Source organism: Molothrus ater, chromosome 3 (assembly GCF_012460135.2).
Source record: "Molothrus ater isolate BHLD 08-10-18 breed brown headed cowbird chromosome 3, BPBGC_Mater_1.1, whole genome shotgun sequence".
In the NCBI taxonomy this organism is placed as follows: Eukaryota; Metazoa; Chordata; class Aves; order Passeriformes; family Icteridae; genus Molothrus; species Molothrus ater.
Window position 1 is genome coordinate 35,041,541 of NC_050480.2, and position 25,665 is coordinate 35,067,205.

A 25,665-nucleotide genomic window follows, 5' to 3' on the forward strand; every position below is an offset into this window, starting at 1 on the left:
ATAGAAACATCATTACGGATGTGGGAGTGCAGTATTCTTCAAAATGGATTTGGATCAACACATTTAGAAAGAGAAGCTCAAAAACCAGCAGATTATAAAAGGAAAGCAGTGCTTAAATTTTGTTGAAGAATTTGACAAACAAGATGAGAAAGCTACTTACAAGTAATATCTCTCACATGTAGCTTTTTGAAATTCTTTTGGCATGCTTTGAGGAACTTCCAATTTATAGCCCATTTATTTTATTCAAATTATTATCTAATATTTCAAGTTTCTTTTAACCTTGATATGAGAGCAGACTAGTTTTAGTAAGAGATTTTTGTTAATTACAGGATTTGTGAAGAATAGTATTTTATCTTATCTATGTTTTTGTAAATGCATTCAAAATCTGTATTTTTGGTAGACTTCTTTTTCCATAAAAGTAAATATTTATGGTTGTGAAACAGGTGATGAAAACTGAGTGGGTCTTTTGTTGCAGAAGTTTCTTAGTAATTAGTTCTGGTGGTATCTCTATATATTTTACCAGAAAATTATATTTTGTATGGGTTCATTCCATGTTACTGCCTGCTTTTCACTATAGTTTAATTTCTACCTCGTGACAGGAGATCTTCAGATAACATTCAAATTTTTCTATTTTTTGCAACTCGTAGTTTTTGATAGTAATACTCCTTAAATTTCTGCTTCATTTTAGAATTCTCTTTGGCCCTTGTTCATAAATGTTGCAGTCTTTTTAATAGCCATTTTTACTGTGGTGTGTCCTCTTAGTACACTGAATAGTAAATGAGAGAGGAAAAGAAGGGATTTTAAATTAAGGAGTTAATAAAATTATCATCAGGCATGTTGACTTCAGGACTGGCTGAGACTTACTGTCAGTTTTGCAAGTGAGAGAAAGTAGAACCAGAGGGAAGTTACAGAAAAGGAATCCTGTAAAGAGCAGTAATTTTATTCTTTATGTATCATGAGTTTAATACATTGACCTACAGAGAATAATTACAATTCATGTATGTGATTTTTTTTACTTAGATGAGCTGAACCACACTCTTTTTCCTTTTTTTTTTTTTGCTCGAGTGTGTGCTAAACAGTTTTATCAGAAAATCTAAGTGAACTATATAGCAGAAGCACTTTAAAAATGACAGCACATTTTAATGGGCATAGTATGGTAGTTGTAAGATTGTTTTAAAAACTAGTTGATTTCAAGATGATGCCAGTGTTTTCAGGAACCCTGTATTTGGGATGATTTTTCCCATACATTTTTGTGCACCTGAAAAATATATGAACTTTAAATCTTTTTACACTATTTGGAGAATAGTATTCAATTTAAATTATGTGCTTACATGCAGAATATAATTTTATTATGCACAATGGCTGATATTTTTAAATAATGAATGTTTAATAAAGTTTTCAGTTGATTTTTTAGAAATTGGAAATGAGCGCTCGAATCTTGTCATTCACTACAAAATACATGAAAAATTACACTGAATGAAATTAATAACATATAAAGATATCTTCATATGGAACTGTTTGTAATATAAAGAGCTAAAGTTGTGTCGAGGACTATTTTAGGATCATTTCACTTTGAGTTTTACCTTGGTGTGAAAATTATTTAGATTTGTGGTTGTATAGCATATTTGTTCAGTTTACTGCTACTGTGCCAAATTCTTTTTTAAAGTACCATGTATTTGGCTTCCAGGTGTGTTGTGCTCATTAAAAACATGGAGTGTAAGGGAGGACAAATCTCTATTTTAATGTAAACATTTAGTCGCAAATAGGACACAAAAGAAGGAAATATTAAAAGAAAAGTGAATTAGAGAGTGAGCAGTTAGGGATTAATCATCATATTTATGACCTTTTTTTAAGACTGTTAAAAGTTAGTAATTGGAAATATTGAGTTGGTGCATCTTTAAAGAAGCCAAAACCTTTTCATAATTGTCTGAAAAAATCTGCTAGATAAAGCTCACTGTTTAAAAGCTCTACACAGTAATGGAAAGAAGCATTCCTTTTGATGGGATAGGAATACATTAAGTCTTTCATTCTCCACTCTACTGTATTGCAATTCATTATTCTCAGCCTTTTAACTAAAAATCAAAGTTTTCTACAGCTTGAAGCCAGGCTTTCTAGAGATTTACATCATTTATTTCTCCTCTATCTTGCTAGATCATGTTCTATAACTTCCCATGTCTGTTCTTTGTTTCGTACATCTGTGCCAAAAGTTTGAATAGTATTATCTGCCTTTGTGAAAAAAGACGAGGAAACATTGAGCATAGGATCCACTGAATAGAGGGAGGATATGCCAGGGATGGAGCCCATAAAGCTTGTACAGCCCATAAAACCACTGAATCTAAGGGTGACAAGTACCAATAATTTTCTGTGCTCATCAGTCATTTTTAGGGGGGATGCTCTTGCTTTAAAGATGTAGATATTTAAAGTGACTTGCTGACCTTTTACAAATTATTTTGCTCATCTAGGAAGAACAAGCATGGCTGTGAAATCTGTCGGTGTAAAAAGTGCCCCAACCTGCCTTGTGGTAAAATCTGTCCATTGGGCTTCCAGCAGAACAGTCATGGCTGTGTTATCTGCAAGTGCAGAGGTATGTGCCCCTGCATTACCACCTCTAACTACAACTTGTTTTCAAAGCAGGTGGAAACCAGGGTGAAAGAAAAGCAATACTGCACAGGATATTTACAAACTGAAATATGGTAACTGAGGGGGAACCAGTTCAACATTGCTCAAAGACATGTATTGTTTTGCTGGTGTTTGTTTTTATCTATTCATCTGGGCTTCAACAGAAAGCTTCAGCTCTGCTTTTATCTCCCACTACAAAGTCACAAAAAGTTTGTTATCATTAATAAAAATTGTATCAGAATCTTAATAAGAAACTACTAATAATGAGCTAATTGAGGGCATTTTTTTCAGTAGTGATGTTCATCTTGCCTTCTTCACCATTGCCTTTTCTTTACAAACAAGTGTTGGATTTGATAAATATCCAGTATATCACATAAAATTGGAGTGCTGTTTCTTGGATGCTTTTCAGGCAGTCTTAATGAACAATGAGTAGAGAAAACAGCTGCCCAGGAGAAAGGACTTGGTATTCTTAAGCTAAAAATTCACACACGCCACATCCCCAACCTATAACCACCAAGTTCAAGATGGACCTTGAGATCAGATGTTCATTTGTTGTCTGCCATATACTTGTGCTGCTTTCAGCATGTCTCTTCCTTACAATATTTTCAGGTTATGTTCTGTATTAGTCTGGGTATCAGACTTCCTTCATTGCTCATCTCTATGTGTTGCATTTAATAACTTTTTGGTTTTGCTCAGTTTCTCTCTAATCCTAACTGCTTTTTCATGCTTATTTTCTTTGACTCTTACTTGTGTGGTTTGATTTCTAGCTGTAGTCAAGTAAGTTTTATTACTTTCCCATAGCTTTGTCTAATGACCCTATTCTCAACTTCTCGCTATTTCTTTTGCATTTAAAAAAAATTATAAAATGTAAAAGAACAAGCTATGGGAACATAGCACTGGTAGAAAATATATGAGTTCTTGAAGTCACTCTCATGTAGTTGAAGGCAAACATGCAATCATTTGAATCAAAAATATCCAACACTCTCTTTTTTCTATATAATATTATACAATGCAGACAGTTTAAAAAACTTTCAGACTTCTAGCAAAATAAAAGTTGTAGTGTTATAAACATATTTTGCAGATGTGAGAAGCAGAGATTTCATTGACGTAAGCTAAAATATATTACTTTTACTATAAATTAAAGTTTTAAAAATTAAATAAGTAAGGGTAACTGCTGAATGGCGTCCCATTGAGATAATTCTTATTACTCAATTTGTCATTTGTCTCACAATCAGAACACTTTTCCTGATTGTCATAATGCTGTGACTAAATACACACAAAGTGTTCCCTTAGATGTACCGTAATTGCCTCCCAGACTATAAACTTTGGTCACTAATTATGTGTATGCACACTTTTAGGTGTTCTCCTTAACAAGTATGGATTTTAAAATGTGCACAATTATTTAGTGAAATTAACTTGATCCATCTCTAAGTAGTATTTACTGTTGTCATGAACATAAAGATACCGAGCCATGAGCATATCACTTCAACATCACTTCATTTGCAGTTTTCTCAAAGGATGATTAGAGCAATCACCAGTATGTTCTGGGGAAAATGTGAGTCCTTGTTAAAATTTTGACCCAGAATCCTTAAGTAAGAGGAAGGGTCGGGTAAATCCCCTGCCTGTGAATTAGCTCCCCTTTCTAAATTGCTTCTGCCAGAAATAGCTTGTGCTAGGATTAATAGAACCATAGAAGTACAGGCTGGAGTAGTATCTGACAAACTGAAAGTCCACTTCTTTACCCGTGCATAAAATAGGGTGTATCTGGATAATCCTTGACAGATGTTTGTCTAAGATTTAATTTATTAAGAATCTCCCCTTTCAAAAGACACAAAAAACCACAACAAAACAGAAAGAGAAAAAAACCCAAACATTTCTAAAATAGTGTTATCCTGTGGTTAGAAACATATGACATTTTTAAATGAATTTTCTAAAATTAGTGTCTCATTTTATACACATTGAGCTGGTTACTTGTTGTTCTGAGCTTAGCAGACATATGGAGCAACTAAGCACCATTCCCTTTAGAATTCTTGCAATATTTAAGGGGTTACAAATGGAGACTTGTAACATTTTTTGGGTGGGAAATGGGTTTCTAAGTCAAACAAACCCAGTTACTGCAGTTTCTCATCACTGTTCAAAACTTTGATACTGTGCTTTAGCCATAGTAAAATCTTCAGACTAGTAGAAATAGTAGTGCTGTATTTAAACGTACAGTGCTCCTGTACTTGTGTCTTATAATGAACTTGCCTCTTCTGCAGTGGTGTCACATTGCACACTTTCTTTCCTTTTGAACTACTGTATCTCAGATTATTTCAAAGATACCTCTAGTTAGCTAATTACTCCCGTTTTGCATTTACACATTGGATTTTTTCAAATATTAGCTTTTGTACTGATTGTTTTCACTTTCCAGTTTTTAATTACAATCTCAGTTTGTGAACTTCATTTTGAGTTCCTACTTATGTATGTTTCTCCAAATTATGGAGTGTACTTTAGAATATTTTAGGAAAAAATCTGATTGCTTCAGATACCCTTTTCCCTTGCTAAATAAGCAAAGTCTTACTATGTAGGACTTCTGAGTGTCAATAATCATTTTAATATAGAGCAGTATTCCAGCGATATTGATTCAAATCGTAATTTAAATACTTTGATACTAAATTATGAAAGTATAGTAACTGAATTTAGGTTTTTTTCATAGTATTTCTGTTAGTGCACCAGGATGAAGTCTGTTCTAAAGTACTTTATCCTTATGCAGCATTTTTGTTTATCTCACAAAATGGTGTACTAATGTAACTTCTGTGCATTGGCTTTCTATTCTGATAATGTGCCTCAAACTAACTTTGTACCATCTGCTTGTGAAATCATCTTTGATAGATCTACCACAGCTGAAGAAGTGCTGACCTACATACTGGTGTGCAAAAAACAAACAAAAAAAACGCACCAAAAATCACCCCAACCAACCAAAAAACCAACAAGCAAAAAAGCTGAACACTTCCTAAAATTACATGCAATCATTACTACTTCTCATACATTATCCTTTTTTAAAAGAAAATTAATTAAGAGCTTAGTACAAATAATGTTATATGTATGTCAGCAGAACATGGTTGGCATACCACTGAAAACAAGTCAGTTAACTGACAAACTGCTCCTGCATCTTTCATCATAATAGTGATGTGGATGAGGGAGTGTTTGGCTCTAAATTCACTCTGCTGATTAACAAAGAATATATTGAGGCTGAATCCTGCAGCACTTAAATACCCCTTAAGATACAAATGAAACTTTATCCTCCCTGGACCAACTGCTTGTGTGTTCTGACAGAATGCAAGTAATACCACAGTCTAAGCTACTGTATTCTCATCTCAGTAAAAGCTAAAAGAAATGAGCGATGAAATTCTCATCATTCTCTTCCAACTATCTCATTTATTGTAGTAATATAAACAAATAATTTCTCACAGGAAGTACTTTATGGACTATTTCCAGTATCTACCATTACCCTGTTAGTACCTGATTGCAATTTTTTATCATTTGCAAGATTATCCATAGATCATTTAAATGTTTTTTATATTCTACTTGCTCTCAGGTATATCATAGATAATCTAATGTGCTATGGTATTTAAATATTTCATTTTAAATATGCTTCATGCTATCTGCTATTTCTCTCCATTGCATTTCTCCTTTTTCTTACATTATTTAGACATTACTACATTTCTGGTTGATTAAAAAAGTATAGGTTCATCAGAAGAAAGTGATTATATTTTCCAAGGAAATACTACAGGAAATTCTACTACATCCTATTGCCCCTTTCAGTGTACCTTTTAATTGTTTCCTGTGTGTTAATTTAAGTGTAAATGATGGAACTGTTATTTACTTGGTCTAATATGTGCTTTAAAAATAAATGCAATCCAGTCACAAAGTTGGTGTTTCTTCCTAAGCAACAGATGCTTATCAGGACACCTCATTTTTCTTTGGTTTTTGCAGAGGCAACAGCTTCCCTTATGCCTCCTGTTAAAACGGGCTCCTGCCTGTCCATGGATGGGCGGCGGCATGAGAACGAGGAGAGCTGGCACGACGGCTGCAGGGAATGTTACTGCCACAACGGGCGGGAAATGTGCGCCTTGATCACCTGCCCCGTCCCCAGCTGTGCCAACCCCACCATACATCCAGGGCAGTGTTGTCCCTCATGTCCAGGTAACACATGGTTTCTTCCTCATGCTTTGTAATCAAGTTTCATTTCGCCCGTGTTCTGTTTCTTAATACATTAAATAATCTCATGCATACTTCGGTAGTAGGCAGAGATGAAGGTTTCTATGCCCTAACGTAACATGATGAGTTGCTGTCATTAAGTTCTCAGCTGTGGAAAATGGGAACTTACATATTTAAAGCATATGCAAGTTGTGGGTCCTAACGTGTTAATCTTTGACACATTGGAATCTTTAAACTAGTAAAAGTAAGTGAAAGTTTCTAGTTTGTTACCTATAATAGCAAGTATTGCAATAAGCCATTACATTTTCATTTTTGATTTTGAAGTGGAGTTTTATTAAAATGTGTGTTTTACAACCCCTCAAAGATGTACACAAACAGATGTCTTAAGTAATTGAACGTTATGATTCTGTGTTCTGAGGAAGGCTCCTATGCCACCAGCAGTAGATTATTTCAATACTTTCAGTGGAAAGGCCAAGTACAGTTTATGTTGCATTCCAATATCATTTTAGTAAGATGAGAAACATCTATGAAAAAGTATGGGTAGAATGTAAGATTAATGCCCTCTGTTTTCAGAATTGTTCCTATAGTTTTTTATGTGCTAAGTAGATTAATTTGTAATACAGTGATGTTGTCTATGACTTTATTGGAACTCAGGAGTAAGAACAATGAGGCTCATGAAGCTTCTATAAATAGAGAGCAGTAAGACAGTATTGGCAGGATATAAGCAATTATGAACTTTTTCTAATACTTTGTAAAGAACAGGAAATCCTAGGGGCAAAATAAACAGATTCTCTTTCTGAAAGTGACAGAGAACAGTGCATCCTCCCAGTGACCTAAAATAACCAATCTCTTTAGATTGCTTAGACAAATTGTGATCTCCAATCCAGTTCACTCCTTGTGGTAACTGGAAAAATCAATCAGTCCCCAGAAAGATGGAAGATTCCAAAGAGTCTCTCTTTCAGCCTTTTCACAATGATTTGTGTGGTACTGTAGGGGATATACTAAGATGTACTTCATATGGATGGGGGCAGGTTAGCATCAGTCTTGCCTTATATAAACAAACAAGATTCAAAATTTAAAATGTATAGTGTTTGTTCCAATTCCAGCAATTCTCTTGTTAGGTCCCCAAGAGTCATCCTTGACTTTATTCTAATGTCAGCATACTCATGCACGTTGATTTACTGAACATGTGCAGAATACCTCAGAGCATTCAAATAAGAGTAATGGGAATTTTGGTCTTTCAGCTCGCCAGCAGCTAGTTACTTTGTGTATGGAGAGAAAGTTTAGGTAAATTCATTCACAAGCCTAATGTTCAGTTTGTGGAAGAAAGGTCAATATAAATTTAGCAGAATCTATTATCTCACACTATACATTTCTTGTGGATGAGATCAGTGTTTGATTCTGAGCACCAGCAATGTTGATCTCTTTTATAAAAGAGCAGCTACTTAGCCAGCAGTGTCCATTCCTTCAAGAGAGAGGGTCTGCTAGATTTCTCTGTCTGACATCAATCCTGCTTTCAAGACACTGGTCACCTAGCTTCTGTGTAAGCAAAGTCATACTTGGTGTAAACTCTTACAATGCTAGGGGCAGACACAGCATTTTTAAAATGGCATATGTAAGTGTAGGAATTACTATGGCCAAATTAGTCTCAATGTGGGGTTTTTTTCCCCTCTGAGGTCTTATATTTGTTAGAAATGTAATTCTGATTTTATTTTGAACATATTGATTCCCCACTGATGATGTTAAATATATATCATGGCTTTAAGTAGTTTGGAATTGTGAGACTGAGAGCATGTCACTCAAATGTGTCTGCCATAAGGATATTGAAGTAATTAGCAGTCCTGATGTACTGGATTTGGAATTGCACTCTTAACCTATCCACGTGGAAGTGGCAGCTCTCAGAGATCATTTTGTAGACTGAAAAAAAACCCTGGGGTTACATTTAATTCCACATTTAGTTAGTTTTCAGCAGAGCAAGGTATATATTGAGTGCTAAAATGTCCCTTATAATCACGTTTCTATATATTAAGAGGTTTATATGGATCATCACAATGCTTGTAAAAATCTTAAGGTTTCCTGTAAGGTTTAAAAGCTATTAATTGCTACTGTTTCACAGAACCATGCTATGTCAAAAGTGTGTATTTGACCAATTGTTTCTTGAGGTAATGTATTTGCACATTTGTTGCACTTCAGTTGCAGTGATACATCATTATCAATGCTGCTGAGGGAGCAGTAGGCAACATATACAGCAGTGCTATCTGGTTGTGCTTTTTTGATCAGGAACAGTAATTAGCTGTAGCAAAACAGACCTGTGACTTTGCAGAAAATTAAATGCAAAGGAGATGACTCAGAAAATTACCAGAAGATCTTAGTATTGCCTTTGCCATGGTGAGTTAAGATGCCATTGCATAGCACATAACATATTGTTCCAGCTGAAATAAAAATCTAACAGTGACAAGGCAGCAGACTAGCAATCTTATTTCAGGTAAATGCTGCTGAATCATGTATGTGGTTCATAAATGTAAGCAATTGGAAAAGCATGGCATAAGCAAATTGGTGAAAGATAAAATAATTCTCTGAAAGAAAAGCACAGGTACTTTGTGAATAGACTAAGATCAGTCAGTGTCAGCTTCCTTGAGTTCTACCGATCATTCTCCAGAAATGAAAACACAATTGCCTGGTTTCCTCTACGTGGCAGTGTCATAGAGCAAAGGGCACAAAGGCCGTTCTCCGGACAGGAACAGCAGTGCTAGAAACATGGAGAGAAGTCACAAGCACTTTGTGAACCTTGGCCTGCCTAAATGACTAGAGGAGCTGCTGTACACTTAATTTTTCTCTCCTTAACCAACATATTTGGGTTAGGATGATGTTCACATTAGGCATCATTATAATGAAGTAGGTGAGAGGCACCTTCAGAAAGTGGTTTAGAGATGTAGCACAATTAGCAAGAAGTCACTTTTTTCTTCTCCTCCATTCATAGCATAGGAAACCTGAAGAGGTTCAGTTCTTAACAGAGGCACCTAACTTAGCTGTCTATTATTAAATGGGTTGAATTCAGGCTGAAGGACATCACTTATAAGCCTGGGAGCTTCACTTTCAAAGCCTGTAACTTTCAAACTCATGGCTTCCACAGCTGAAAAAACATGGTGTGTGAGGCATCTTGGTATCTATGCATAATGCATGGAAAAAGCTGGTGGACTCACTCCAGGTCCAAAACAACCAGCATGGTAGGCAGGCAACTATTACTGCCCTTATTGCCCCTAGTGTGGGATAGGCTTCAAAGGATTTTAAGCAGGCTGAGGATGGTGGCATAACTTTTTCTTGATGGTAAATGCTTAAGTACTCAAGGTACCTGATAGGTTTCTTTATTTATCTTTTAAAACACCAAGAGGTGAAGAGTTCTCCCATTTTTTTTAATACCCCAGAGGCTGGAGGATCTCATGCTGAAAAAGAGAAACAGTTTCAGTTCCTTCCTTAACTTGAAAGAGGTCAAATTTGTTCTCTAAACTGCCAGGGTGAATCTTTTAGCCAGGGCTGCAGAGGTGATGTAAATAATTGTTTGAAAAGAAAGTAAAGTTCATTTGTTGAGATACAATTACTGGAAGGATAAGGCTACACATTGTGGTATTTTTTTCTATCCAAGTGGGGTTTTTTTCAAATTTGGCAGGTACTTTTTTTTTAAATGTAACAGTGATGAAGCACTTCCACTGATGTTAAGTGCTTGTACATTTTTAGGGGGCTGGGGGGTGGATTCTGTGTTTGGCTTTTTCTTTTCTGGGGGGTTGGGGTTTTGAGGGGGGGTTGTTTGGTTGTTTTTTTAATGTAGCATCTAATGATGCAGATGATATAGACACATATCTGTTGGGAAACTTAACCTTTACCTGGACTTTCTAAATCCCAGAGGAGAAGCTTACTTATCCATCCTTTCAGGAATTGTATCTGAAGTTAATATTTAGCAGTTAAGAAACTGTCTGATTGTTAAAATTTTTCAGAAAATGACAATTGTCTCTTGGAATTCCCAAATCACAAGTTAGTTTGTTTTTTCTGAAATGCCAAGAATGCTTGAAGTTATCTCTGATTTATATTAACTAGTCTTTATTCAGACTGATTCTCAAATTGTTTCCTGCTTATATATTTCCCATTTTTGATGAGATGCAGGTGCCATAAAGTCAGAAGGGCTTCATTAAGAATAATGTATATATTTATTTTCAATAATAACAGAAATTCTTCACCTTGTGTACAGTTGTTAATTATAAGATTCCCAGTTGATTTTGCCTCTCTTCCAATTCTGTTTTTCCCAGATGAAATAATAGTGCAAAAGCCAGAGCTCACCAGTCCATCAATCTGTCACGCTCCTGGTGGGGAATACTTTGTAGAAGGAGAGACATGGAACATTGATTCTTGCACACAGTGCACCTGCCACAGTGGCCGTGTCCTGTGTGAGACTGAAGTCTGCCCACCCCTTCTTTGTCAAAACCCCACCCGCACACAGGACTCCTGCTGCCCACAGTGCCCAGGTATGTGCTGACATCCAGCTGTCATCAGAGCCCTTCCTTGATCTGAGGATGTTTCAGTATGAGAATGCTTCAGTGTGTGCTCAGGTGGTTATTGTGGTGCCTTTGTTCTCCAGCAGTTTGCAGTGACAGCCTGCAGTTCTCTAATTCAAGTGCAAAACTTGACTGTGTGAAAGAGAGATCTTATGTGTAAAGGGGAGCTGTGGCCCTGAACTTGCAAAATCTTGAAAGCAATCTAACAATGTAGGGGTTGTGTAAGAACCAGAATCCTTGGAAGGTTTATGAAATATGCACTCCTTTATGGAGACATGCAGGATTAGAGAAACTTTGAAAGCAATCAAAGTGTTAGGTAAATATAGGCTTGTTTCTTTTTCTTTCTACACACCTTGGTTTCTATGAACCTTTTTATTACTATCTTGCCTATTTGGGGTTTGGTCTCAAAAATTGGTCTCCATTTGCTTTTACCTTCACATGGTGTCATTCTGATAGTGATTTGAAGGCAGCTGAGTAATATCAAAGCATTCCAGCCTGGCAGGCATGCCAGACTCCTCCTAGACTGCCTCACAGTGTCGAGAAGATAACAGGATTTGCTTTCCCCCTAGGAAAGATATTCAATTATAAATGAACATAAATTCCTATTTTACATAGCAAATGGGGAAGTTTATTGCAGTGGAAATTTAGTACAAACCTCTGAATTGTATGTAAACTCATTAAAAAAAATATGCCTTTATTTGAATCAAAATTTTAAAATTTACTTTAGGAAAAAATAGAAGTTAGGTTTTGCCATTAGGTTTTGCTACAAGGTATTTGTTTGGGTTTGGGTATGGGGCTTTTTTCCTGACAAAATATTTTGTAATATTTACCTATGTAAACAAGGTAGCCAGTTCTCCTGATTTATATTTTTTTCATTATTAATAATGAACATTTGCTTACTTCAAAATACTGTTTCAGAGGAGGTGATCTTTCCTCACTGGCTATATAATAGGCTTAGTCTCATAGCTTAATGCAGGTAGATTGAGAACCTGATCTCAATGCTCTTATGAAGCCTTTCTTCTCTTTTTCTTAGTCGTGTTTATTGACCTGTAATGTGTGTTAAGGTACAGCTTCATTGCAGGAATATGTCTCCCCCATGGATGGGCATAAGAATTAAAGCAAACCATTGGCATCAGGCTGAAGCACGATCAAGTTCCATTTGTTTCTCAACAGCTTATAATTAGCTCATCTAAGACCACTAGTGAAGGTGACAGCAGCATAATAGCTTTTCACTTTGCATCATTCAAAGACTTGGGCTGACATGATAAAAGATGGGATTCAGGTTTTAGATTTTAAATTTATTCTCTCTTGTTTGAGATGAATTCCTATACATCATGCAATTTAGAGCAGAGTCACTTTCTGAGGGGTTGCTTCTGATGGTGATTGTTTTTCTCTTGCTCTCCTTTTTCCAAGCTTTTTTTCTTTTTTTTCTTGCTTTACTTTCTTTTTTTTTTCTTTTTTGGGTAAATTCAATAAAAGTCTAAATAAGCATTATGCTAGAGTATATCATGAGGTCTTCATCCCATATAAGAACTGAAGAGGTATGAGGCTCTGTCCTTCCAGATTTTCTGTAGTGAGGCAATGTGTAACAATTCCTTTGTGTTCTTCAAGAATGAACCCTCTGGTAAGGAGCTCTGAGAGAAGTTACCCACTGCAAGTTAAATAACCTAATCTCTTTATATTTACAGATGAGACTCTTCAGCCCTCTCCATCAAGCAATGAGAGCATGCCCAGTTACTGCAAAAATGATGAAGGAGATATTTTTCTGACAGCTGAGTCCTGGAAGCCCAATGTCTGCACTAGCTGCATTTGCATGGATGGTGTCATTAGATGCTACTCCGAGTCTTGCCCACCAGTATCCTGTGAGAGACCTGTTTTGAGAAAGGGACAGTGTTGTCCTTACTGTATTGGTGAGTAAATGAAAATAGTTGTGAACTTGCTGTTTGCTTCTTGGGAATAAGACAGAAGTTTTATTTCCAAACTGAAATGCTTTCCCTGAGATGCAGTCTATGCCACCAGTCGACCTGGAGAGTGAAGTCTGCATAGGGAGCTTTGAGGATCGTGATTTGTAGTTTTTAGGTAGAAGAGCATAGAGATACACATCTAATTTGCCTACAAACTCCAGAGGCTATCCTCCTGGAATCTTGGTAAAACACCTTATTGGATAAAGACATTACAAAAAAATTATTTTATTTAAAGGAAGATCTGCCAGGTAACACATATGTTATGTCAAGATTTATGTGATAATAATAATATGAGGAAAACATTAATTATGACTGCAGAAGATGAGCTCAAGCATTCTGAAATTTCACAGAATGGAGAACTCTTAATAAGGCATCTAAATTAAAATACAGGAAAAAATGGAATTTCATTAATGATAATACCTTTGAGATAAAAACAGGGAAAATATATATTTTTTAAAATACTGAAAATGGATTAAGACCGGTGTTGAGTTTGGAGGTGAAGTAAGTGGTGGTTGCTGTAGACAATGAAAATTTCCAGGCATTTTTAAAGTAGCAAAATTGGAGATCACTTTTCTATTGTGCGTTGAATAGGAGTATTTATTTACAGATGACTTCTTTTGTGAGTTCACAGTAAGTACAAAGACTGTAGAATGGAAGCTGCTGATAGAGAAAAATCATATATTGTACTCACTGAATTTAATCTTTGTAGCATTGTTGGAAGGCATTCAAAGGTTACTTCAGGTGCAAAAGTAGTAGGGAGAGATACAGTAGAAAAGAACAGTAAGAAGGAGTATAAGGAAATTGATGGGCTTTAAATATTTAATTGAACATGTGAGTAAACTTGCCTATATAAACAAAACAGTTCTTCATCAGAAAGATGGTAGAAAGATTGTGAAGTGTGTTCAGACATCGATACAACTCTTGAAATCTTTATATCCTTTCAGATAGAATAGCTTTAATAACAGGTGATATAGTTTTATATGATGTACAAGGAATTCGATGGAGGAATGCCAGGCAAAGTTACAAAGTATCCAAGCTTTGGAACCCTACTTAGATTCTGAGGACATTTTGAGGCAAAAGTGCAATGTTAATCCTATTACTATTTCTTCTCATGGTTTGCATACAAAATGGGGAGAATTTAAAGTTTCTTTGACAGCTGTCTTTCTGCAGGCTTTTCTTCCAGTGCGTTTGAACCATAAAATAATTTTAATACAGAAATAATTTTAAAATTAAAAAAAATATATGGAGTGTTTGAAAGTTGGGCAATCAAACCAGTAAAATCAGAATACGAGCCTTAATACTGCACTGAAGAATTCAGTGAGTGAGGAGAGGATGCACCAGGGGGAGTTGTGCAATATGAGCTACAAAAATGAAACCTTTAGAACCCTACATCTTGCATGTCAGGTTTGCAAATATATACACAGAGCATGTAGACATAGCTTTAGTTAATTTACTTTGAATCCTGTATAGTTGTTTAATATTATATGCAAATACTTAAATGTGTGAGCTATGAAAACTTCATGGGTTTTTTTAGTAGCAACTACTCAGCAAAGCAAAATGCAGTAGCCAGATTTTAATTAATACTCAGATATAAAGATTTTCAGTGATGCTACATTTTATTAAACCATGTTGTCCTATGTAGTCAGAATGTTTTGTGGTTTAAATAACAGAAATTCATGGAAACTTTTTTTATGGCTTCCATGAATTATATATACCCTTACATGCAAGACAGGTCATGCACTTAATTTTCCATCTTTCTGGTTCTTACTCTTTTACTCTTCATTTTTGAGAACTGTGAAGCACATCTTTGTACAGATTCTTTCTAAATATTTTTATGCAATACTTGATAAAATGTTTAGAATCGTAGAATCATTTATGTTGGAAGAGACCTCTAAGATCAATGAGTCCAGCTGTTAACCCTGCATTGCCAAGTCCACCACTAGATCATGTCCTCAAATGCTGTGTCTATATGTCTTTTAAATACCCCAAGGGATGGTGATTCAGTCACTTCCTTGGGCATAGGCAAACTCTGTGGAAACAGGCCTTCTTCATTTCTTGGAATTTCAAAAACTATGCAGGATTTTAGCACTGCATTATTCATTCTGCTTCTTTCTGGATCCAGTTTGTACAGACTCAACTTCAAAATTTTAGTTGTGGATGCTTTGTTCTTTGAATCTTCATCCTGTGTGTTCAACATTCATCTTTCGCATGCAAAGAAAGATTAATTTGAAAAGATAAACTTCTAGTTTAGAGAGGATAAAGGGATATCTATTTGATTAGAGACGAGATTAGTCTTCTGCAGAAAACAGAGCAATGACTGTCCAGTCATTTACCAGATGAGGCTGGTGGAGCTAGAAGAAATTTGAGAGAAGTGGGTAGAGCTAGACACTGAACTGTGGTTTTGTATGCGGGTTTCTTACTGCAAGCCTGTCTTGTTTCCACTGTTCTTGAGCACCTGTTGTAGCCTTCATCTTCATCCTTGTTTGTAATTTCATAGAGATGGACACCAAATCAGGAAACACTCACGGGATAGTATTTAAAATTTCCTCTTGAGGTTCAAAGGTACAGCACTGGAATTGTGATTTTACCTTTGCTCATTCTTCTAAAAAATATTTGCTGAAAAAAATGTTGATGTGTTCTTCAACAAATTTGGAAAAGCCTGAGCAAGTTAAAGGACTTTTCCAGACAAACCAGCTGCAGAATTGAAGAAGGTGTCCTAAGTGAAGCAAGTTAACATGTTGGGAGCTAATGTGAATGGGCCAAAAGTGCTAAGGTTTAGGTCTGCATATGTAATGAGCAGCAGAGGGGTGCTGAGGCAGTGTGCCTCGCCCTGTCCCCAGACACACCCTCCTGACACAGGGCTCTGCTGGCTCTATGTGCCAAAATGCACATCAGCTAGGGAAGAACCTAATGCCCTTCCTGCAGCTGGCTGCCATCTTTTCCTCCCACTTTTTCTTTCCCATGCCCACACCACATTCACTTACAAAATCTACTTGGAGAGGTTGGGACCCATACTAAAAGCCATGCAAGCCATGAGATACCAAGGACCTCGGGAACCATTTGTGCCTTTCAGATAATTCCACTAATGTTTTCACAATAGTACTTCTTGCTGGTCTTCTTTTGTATTTGAATTTACTCTCTCAAATCTGTTGGACTGATCTGCTGACTGCATGCCTTGTTATTCCAGATTATGTCTCTATTATGTTGTCACTAATTAAAATCTTTACCCATGGCCAAAATATATAATAAGATTGACGCAGGGTAAATATGTCTAACTGGCATACTTAATCTGTGTGAATGTTAAACCAGTATTTATCTGAAAGTTTAAGAAATTTCATTCTATTATCTCATTCATATATGTTTAATGTGTAAGCTCATGTCATCAGCAGGTTTCATAACAATTTTTGCCTCTTACAAACAAAGGTAGGAGGAAGCTAAAATGAAAATAGAGCACTGCTTGGCTTTTGGAGTTTCTGCTGTGTTGTTTTTTCGCTATCCTTAAAGTGCTCCAGCACCAAAAAACATCCTCGGCTAAGCAATTCATTACTTCCTCCTCAGTGAAATAGGTTTACTGCAGACCACCTTTTGGATTGCACAGGATGCAACATTAAAAAGTGGTGTATTGAATGCCTAGGCAGAAAGATCACATCAATTTCCAATTTATATAATATTAACCATTAAAAATGTACTGAGTTTTGTTATTGCTCTTTTCCAGGGGTTTTCCATTGATGCAGTTGTAGGGTCAGATCCCCTTCAAATATGTTTTATCATTACAATCTAAGCACTTCTAGTTATTTCACCTGAGAATCACTCCAATCCTTCTTGGCATCCTGCCTAATTTGCTTTTTTAAGTATTCTACACAGAGTTTATCATTCTTGAGCATTGGTAGTTAGAAATTTAGGTAGTTAGGGTTTGGGGTTATTTTAGCTTAATAGGATGACTAGGAAACAAGGAGGAAGATGAGTAGTTGGTAGCCTCAAACAGTCAAAGAGAATGATTTTTTCTTAATTTTCTCAGCACTTTTGATATCATCTTTTCATGTCCCAATCATCTTTCCTCTAGCCTCTTGCATTAAGAAAATGAGGAGAAGCAGCCCAGGCTAATTATGTACTTCATAAAGAAGCAGAAATGACATCTTTTTTCACAAAGATTTTCTGGAAGATTAAGACAGGATCTTTTCATTCCAGCTGGGATTTCTTTGTGGTGATTGTTTTCACTTTTGTGTCTAGGAATGAAATCTGATTTGTGTGTAATTGGCTGTTAGTGCAGGCTCACAGCGCTGTTTTCCTTCCACAGAAGATACAGTTGCAAAGAAAGTGGTGTGCCACTTCAGTGGAGAAACGTACGCAGACGAGGAGCGCTGGGACATCGACAGCTGCACACACTGCTACTGCCTGCAGGGCCAGACTCTCTGCTCCACTGTCAGCTGCCCACCTCTGCCTTGTGCTGAACCCATCAACGTGGAGGGAAGCTGCTGTCCCATGTGTCCAGGTAATGTGATGTGACAACCCAGTTTATCGTCATGCTGGTTTCCTAGGGCCGATAATAAGGTTTTTGTAACTGGGTTTTGAATGTCAGTCCATGTTTGAACAGCATCACAAAGGCAACAGACTTTTAGACTTCAGGACAATTAATATTCTTAACAGATAGGCACATTGTACAAAAACATAGTTTGAATTTCACTTATTCTGAGAACTGTGAACTGAAAAATAACTTGCTTGCCCCTGTTTTGTCCTTTCACAACGCTATGGAAATATGTTAACGAAGTGGGAAAATTAATATCCTTACATCTCTGCAGATTACATTGTCACAGTGATTAAAATTTCTGTCTTTTCTGAGAGGGTTGGTTACTTTTCAAATATCGCATTGCTTTGGTTTTCACTTTAACTTGGCTTAAAAGCAATGTGACATTTTCTTAGCTATGGGCACAAGGGGCATAAGAATTGCAAGTGGTTTTTAATGTGAGTCCTGATATACTTCTGCAGAAGTTTGCTCACCTTATTCAGTCAGCTGATAACTCCCTCTGACAGGACAACTGGGGAGATTCAGCAGTACCCCTTCTTGGAATTCCCCTCTGAGGATTACAAAAAAAGGAAGGCAAAGAAACCAGTAGGGACAGTTTACATATCAGCTGGAAAGATGTAGCCTTCCCTTCATTTTTTGGAGGGTGATCTTGTTGAGTATTACAGAGGAGCAAGCCTGTAGTTAAACATGTATTCTGGGATGGTATTTTCAGAAGAAAGTTTGTCCACACCTGTCCTTTGTCCCATTCACATTATGATAACAATAATGGCAACAGGCATGTATCCCATGTACAATATGGAGTAAATTTTCAAACAAAGTCCCAGGCTAATGATGAAAATTATGAAACAAATCAAAGAATTTAAAGACAAAGCACTGCAAATGGGCAAGTATATTTCCTCAGTTATAGCATCACTGAGAAGTTAAGCAGCCTGCAACTTGTGAAAGACATTTTTCTCGTTTCACAGAGATGTATGTACCTGAACCCACTAACATCCCCATTGAGAAGACAAATCATCGAGATGTTGAACTAGAAGTACCGAACTGGCCGACACCGAGTGAAAATGATATAATCCACATTCACAGAGGTCAGATCTGATATAAACCAGGATAACTTAGGACTGTGTTTATTCCCCATGTTTTAATGCATCTACTTTTTCTATTCAGGTAGCAGTTGTATCTGAGGATATTCTTCAATGCATAATTCAGTGCAGTGCTGAATTTTGCATTTGAGTAAAGATGAGTCAGTCAATTAAATTATATTTGTACATTTTGGTCTCATTATCACTCCATGTTCTGCATGGAAGAAACATCTGTCTTAATATGATGGAGTTCTATAAAATTAGGAATACAACAAAATGATGAATCAGAAGTGATTCTTGGGTGTCTTTTCTGATTCAAAAACTAGAAAGCAGGCCATTGGAGTTGATAGACCTTCATTTGATCCATTTGACATTCTCAGGAATAGATAAACAAAGGTGGAAAAATATGTACCACAGCCTAACATATATCATAGCCATGATGTCAGACCTGAGACAAAAAACCACCTCAGGTATAGTGACAGCCAATAAAGTTTTCTAAGGATGTAAATACATCTTCTGTTTAAAACTGCACTGTATTATTCCAGCACAGAGGAAACACTGTACCACAGTTTTTGTTAACCTTTTATAATTGAAGGACAACCTAAACCATGTATTTTTTTAAACCTGAGGATTTTTTTTAATCCAAGGATGATCTCATAGCATTCTATTGTTTGGAGAAAGGATGCATGAAATCTAACTGCTTTACAAAGTTCTAAGCTTATGCTTTTATAACTCCAGCATTTTAATTTCTCAGGCATTAGTAGCTAGCTTGCAACTATCCTGCCTGGGGATTATAAACACCCACTACAAACTGTGAGGGAATTTTGTATATGTCATTGAAAGTTACCATTCTTTGCAATTACACACAAAACTTGCTACAGCCTAGTAGACTGCCAGCAGTGTGTTTTCACAGGCTGAGTGCTGCAGATATTGTAAAACACTCTCAAGAGATGAGAGGGTGAACACATTGTACTTGTTCTACCAGTTTTTAAAAGCAAAAAAGAAAAAAATTGCTTTCATCCTAAGATTTCCAAGCTCTCCTCAGCCTGGAAACACAGAGTCTGATTTTTTTACAAGTGGGAATTTGGCTGCGATCAGTTAAGATCATGCAAACACAACTGATATAATAGGTTGTTGTTGTCAGACTTGGTCATTACTGTGCTTTAGGATTTCCTTCTATCTCCTCTCTTTTTGATGGCCTTTTCCTGACAAATGGTCCCTCTACAAGATACATGCTGTTCTAATTTATGTAAATAAGGTGACATTGCAGGAGAGAAGGTCCAAATTCTTATGAGTGACAAGATGTACAACTGAGACTTTTTTAATTACATTCTTCCTTGCGGCCAAGGCCCATTTCTAATTACTACCAAATGCTCCCAATTGCCCTGCAGACATGAACCATCTCCAGGGAGAATACCGGAGTGGCAGTGGGCCACGCCCCAGCGAAGATGCATCCGTCAGCTCTGTTGCCTTGGTGACGATCCCAATCACGATAGCGCTGTTACTGATCATCGTGCTCCTGCTTATCAACCAGAAGAAGCAGTGGGTTCCAGTGTCCTGCTACAAAGCTCCAACAAAGGTGCCGTGTCTATTTCCAGGCTATCCCGTTTTTATGAAACTGGGAACAAAATATTGTGGGAAATGTTAAGCAATAAAGAGGCTGTTAAAAGGCTGGGAAAAAAGCTGTGGCACATCTCCGGTAACCAGGTTAAGCTTTTGTGTGGTGCTGAATTAACAGAGGACAGTTACACCAGCCCAGCTGGGATATGAGAATACCAGAATTCCATTCAGAAGATGAAAAATGGTGACTCTGAAGAGAGTGTTGGTCTGTTACTATGTCTGACATAAGCCAACTTTAACAAAAGTCCAAACCCTTTCATTGCCAGTTTGATTTTGTTTTGTGCTTATGGATGTCAGGACCCAGGACATCCCTCTGGCTGTCCTGAGCAGCCACAACCCCTGCCAGTGGTCTCAGAGACCCTGGCACAGGGCCCAAAACACCTGTGGTTTTGATTATGACCCGTGGAGCAAGTTACCAACCTTAGATGAAGATCTGCAAGCCATGACAAATTAAGTAGAATGATAGTGAATTTATTACAAGGTGAAAAAGTAGATTTTGGGGTTTTTAGAATGGGGATTCAGGGGGGCAAGATGGAGGGATCTGGGTGTGTCCTGACTTTCTTCTTGGCCTCCATCTTCTGCTGTGATGTTGGCACTTACAGATTGGTTTAGAGTAGAAGCTCACTGTCTAACATAGGTGATAGGTATTAGGAAGTAATTGTAAACATTGTATATGTAGTTTTTAGGATAAAGACTAAAAAGGGGCAGACAAAATGCCTTGGGCTGTCTTGCTGAGTGGACCTCGGCAGGACAGGAGAAAGAATTTTATAGATAAGATACAATAAACAACCTTGAGACTGAGAAATGAAGAGCCCAGAATCCTTCTTCAAGTGCCAGGCTTGGAAAAGAGACTTTCAAACTCTTCTCAGGGTCACTCTGACAAGCTAGAGATCCTGACATATGGACTTGAACCAAATAAACTTTAAAAGTTATATGTGCAATAGAAAAACTGTATTATTTACTCAATATCTCCTTTCTGTTTTAACAGCCTTCTTGCCTAAACAATCAACTGGTATATGTGGACTGCGAGAAAGGTACCAGGGTCCAGGTGGACAGTTCTCAGAGGATGCTAAGAATTGCAGACCCAGATTCAAGATACAGTGGATTTTACAGCATGCAGAAACAGAACAACCTACAGGCAGATAATTTCTATCAAACAGTTTGAAGAATTGCACCCTTGCCAAGGATTTAAGAAAGAGAGAGAGCGAGAGAAGGAGAGACAGTCTGCTATTAAAATAAAACTAGAATTGTGCAGTTGCTTAGTGGATTGTATTGGATTTGTGACTACATGTACAGCTCTAAGACCTTTCTGGGATGAGCTCTGACTCCTGCAATGTGCCAGAAAAAGCATTCCCACTTTTCCTTGAGATAACTGACCAAGTGTTTTCTTAGAACCAAAGTTTTGAAACTTGTTAAGATGTATTTGCTTGTAACATAGCTATAGAGGTTTTTTGGGAGGGGGAATCAGGGGCTAGGGGTAGGCAATGAAGTAAAAGGAAGTTTCAGAGAAGAAAAGCTGGTCATGCTTGGCTGGAGATGAAAATATACTGCTGAGCAGCAGGATAGTGGTTTATCTTGTTGCTCTGAAATTGCATCTGTTGCAGCAAAAGCCTAACCCCAGGTGAAAAAAAATATGAAAAGGTCTGATTATTTTTTTTCCAGCTGTTACTACAGTAATATACTCCTAGAACAGAATTTGTCACATCACAGGTGTGGTGTAGCTGCAAATATTTTTCTATATGATGAGAAGCTGCAGTAGTTAATGAAATAGCAAGGAAAAGATTATAGCAGAAAATAAAGGGTGGGTTTATTAAGGATGTATAAAACTATACCTTGTGCTGCTTTTTGTTTTTATTTTTGTTTTTATTTTTGTTTTCTTCAAAGCTGATTGGCTAGATTAGCCAGACTTCAGCAGAGTTAGCAAATAACTGAGGCCTAAGTAATTCCTGATATGAGCACTGGATCTTTTGACAGCAGTATTGAAGGGAGGAAGGAAGGGAAGAAGGATGGAAGGAAAAGTCAAGAACACCATGCAGTTCCAGGGGCTTTTGTTTGTTTGTTTTGTCTGTTGTGGTTTTGTTTTGTTATTTTATATCAATCTCTGGTTGTTCATACAGGAGAAGGAAAAATATTTTTGTTGGACAAAGCTCTTGTATACAAGAGAGTAAAAAAGAGACTGTTTTAAGGTTGTTGTTTTTTTTCCTGTTGATGTTCTTATTTACTGGTATGCAGATTTAGAAACTACTTCCATGCTAGGAAGCTGCTTAATTTTAATTGTATATTACTCAAGCACCTTTTTTGAAGCTCAGAAAAAAAAGGAGATCATGCTTCTTTAAACCTTAGCATTATAGGAATATTTATGTAAATATAATTATGCTAAAAACAACAAAAAGTATTTGTATGTTTGTGTATATATATGTATATACAAATGCATGTAGGTATACATATGTATAAATACGTGCATGTGTATATACACTATACATATATATACTGTATATATAAAATACTATGTATACAGTATATATTTTTTTCTATTTTTTTTCTTGTTGAATGTATTTTTATCTGAGAGAGATTTTACCCAGAGCAGAAACAGATAACAGGCATTCCATATAAATGCTTAATTGCTTGTGAGTTTAGGAAAGACAAGAAAAGAGCATCTCATTCTACCTACAGTTTGATTTGATTTGATTTGAACGTGTTTGTGTGTGTGTGTGTGTGTGTGTGTGTGTGCACTCTTGTGTTGGCGTGTGTTCAGTTCGTGCACGATTATAGCAGTAAGCGTTGCTCTTGCTACTTGCTACATTTCAGGGTGTTTCTTATTTTTCTTTTCCTGCTTAGCCTTAAAAAGGCTTTTTAATGAATGCATTGGCTAGAGACACTGATGACAATATACATGCAGCACTAATCAACTCCATAAAATAACACAATCAGCTCCTGGATTTTGGTTGGTTTTCTTTTTCTTTTTTTTTTCTTTTGTTTCTTTTTGTTTGGTTTTTTTTTTTTTTTTTTTTTTGCAAACAATTGTTTGAAACAACTACTGGAATATTGTCCACATTAAGCTGGAAGTTTGTTGTAGCTTGCCTCATTTATAACTCTGACTGTATAATACAATGTTAACTTTCCAAACAGGTCTTGGCACTTTTATACTAATTACCCATTTGTGCATTGCCTTTTTTCTTTTACAAATGCTTGTCATAAGAGACACAGATACCCAGTATGCTTAATGTGAAAAGAAAATGTATTTTTTGTAAAGGAACTCTCAAGTATTGTTGTAAATACTTGGTCAGAGATTGCTGAACTTTAAAACTGAAAAAAAAAACTAATTTATTATTATAATGACCTAATTTATTAATCTGAAGATTAACAATTTTTTTTTGTTTTAGAATATCAAAAAGGTGTTCTAGCTGTTTGCATCAAAGAAAAAAATAGGTGTATCATTAAGGGTCAACATTTTTTCTGCTTATATAACTTCAGTTTCCAACCATCAATAAGAAAAAATGTAGTCTCCCCAGTGTTTTGTACTCAACCTGATAATGAAACAGAGATGTTTCTGTCCAGTAACTACAGAGATTTTGTCAAGACAAAACATCCATTCCTTGCATAAGAGTAAGCAGTCTTTATCCAGAAATTGTAAATGCTTGCTTTTGTTTTACAATCAAGGCCATATTCTGAAAATATTAGCAGGATATAGGACATGGTGTAAAATGTTTTTATTATTATTATTTTATTATTATTATTTTAAAGATATGATTTATCCTATGTGCTGTATCCATTACACTCTTTTACTTTGGTTCCTGTTGTGCTCTTGTAAGAGAAATGCAGATATAATTTTCTGAAAAATAGATGCATATGTGGCACTCGGAGTGCACTGCGGTTCAGCAGATTGCTTGTTTACTTTTTTAACTGTAAGGCGGTTTCTTGTAATTTGGCTCTTGGCAGCACAATAAAAAATTTTAAACCTACGGATGTGTGTCTTCCTAAATGTTTGTATTTATCACTTCTGGGCACTGGTCCTTGAGACATTGGTAGTTTGATATTATGGTGAGTAGGAGTTCGTATTATTGTCATGCTGACCTGAGATCAGAACAATTCAGAAAGTTCTGTGGGTAAAGAAGAGTTTGCATGCACAGAAGGTTCTGCATATTACACTGAAGAATTTTCCCATTAGAAGCTTTGTGGAATTCCAAGTAATTCCAGCGTACAGTAAAGATGAACCAAATGCAAAGTTAGGCCTTTGCCCTCCCATGGAGTTCATGTGGTCTGGTCTTACCTGACAGAAAGGCTTCTAATGTGAGGATTAACCATACAGGATTCTAATGTGAGGTCCTACAAAAAGCGTATGGGATCAGAATTTGCATTTCATGGGCTTCCTGAGCTGCAGATCAACTTATCATCTCTTAGGCTATGATGGGTGTTTTTCTTCTACTAATTTGTAAGTTAATTAACTTGATGTCCAAGTTCTGGTATGTAAGATCCTGAGGCAAAGTGGTTTTCAGCTTAACTACTTGCCTCCTTTCTTTGAACCTATTCTCCTAATGGTTTCATTAAATATCCCTGACACTGCATTCAAAGCAGCAGTAGATCAGTACTTATATGTCACACATTGATTTAGAGACCTATATCTTGTTTCCATTTTTTTTCTTAAGAATCCCAAGATACAATTCTTCAAGAGTAGTTCCGTGCCTTACGGCTGACCTTGCACTTCCATGTACCCTTTAAGGTGAAGGGTAGGGGAACCGAAAATGTCCACTTTGTTCACACATGGTACTCCCTGGATGCAGCCATGGTGTTTACTGTTTAGATTGCTACTGACTGCTGAGTCGGTGTTCTTGTAGAGAACAAGCTGCAATAATACAAAAATGGCCAGTAATTATTGCAGAGCCCATAACTGACTTTAACTAGGATAGATCTGTATTTATGTGCGTCCCTTTCTATTTCCATATGCTGAATTTTTTCTCCCTTACTGGTTACCTGTTCCAGCATTATTGCTCCTTCCCAAGACTAAGACTATGGCAGACTTATGTCTTCTACAAGAGCATCTTCAAACTCTGCAAGCATTTTGGGTTTTCATCAGAATGAAACAGAGAACATCATGTATAAAACAATGAAAA

At 36.5% G+C, this 25,665-nt stretch overlaps 1 protein-coding gene across 1 annotated transcript in view; it reads left to right on the forward strand.

The window, feature by feature from the left end:
* The window catches only part of CRIM1 (cysteine rich transmembrane BMP regulator 1), a 175,289-nt gene extending 150,773 nt beyond the window's left edge, over positions 1 to 24,516 (forward strand). Inside the window, exons 10-17 of the mRNA XM_036380356.2 lie at positions 2,463 to 2,584; positions 6,595 to 6,804; positions 11,121 to 11,336; positions 13,055 to 13,276; positions 17,628 to 17,822; positions 18,821 to 18,940; positions 20,326 to 20,513; positions 21,543 to 24,516. Coding sequence (XP_036236249.1) covers positions 2,463 to 2,584; positions 6,595 to 6,804; positions 11,121 to 11,336; positions 13,055 to 13,276; positions 17,628 to 17,822; positions 18,821 to 18,940; positions 20,326 to 20,513; positions 21,543 to 21,719 — 1,450 coding nt within the window. The 3' untranslated portion in view covers positions 21,720 to 24,516. The remainder of the gene's footprint in view (positions 1 to 2,462; positions 2,585 to 6,594; positions 6,805 to 11,120; positions 11,337 to 13,054; positions 13,277 to 17,627; positions 17,823 to 18,820; positions 18,941 to 20,325; positions 20,514 to 21,542) is intronic.
* The last annotated feature ends 1,149 nt before the right edge of the window (positions 24,517 to 25,665 follow it).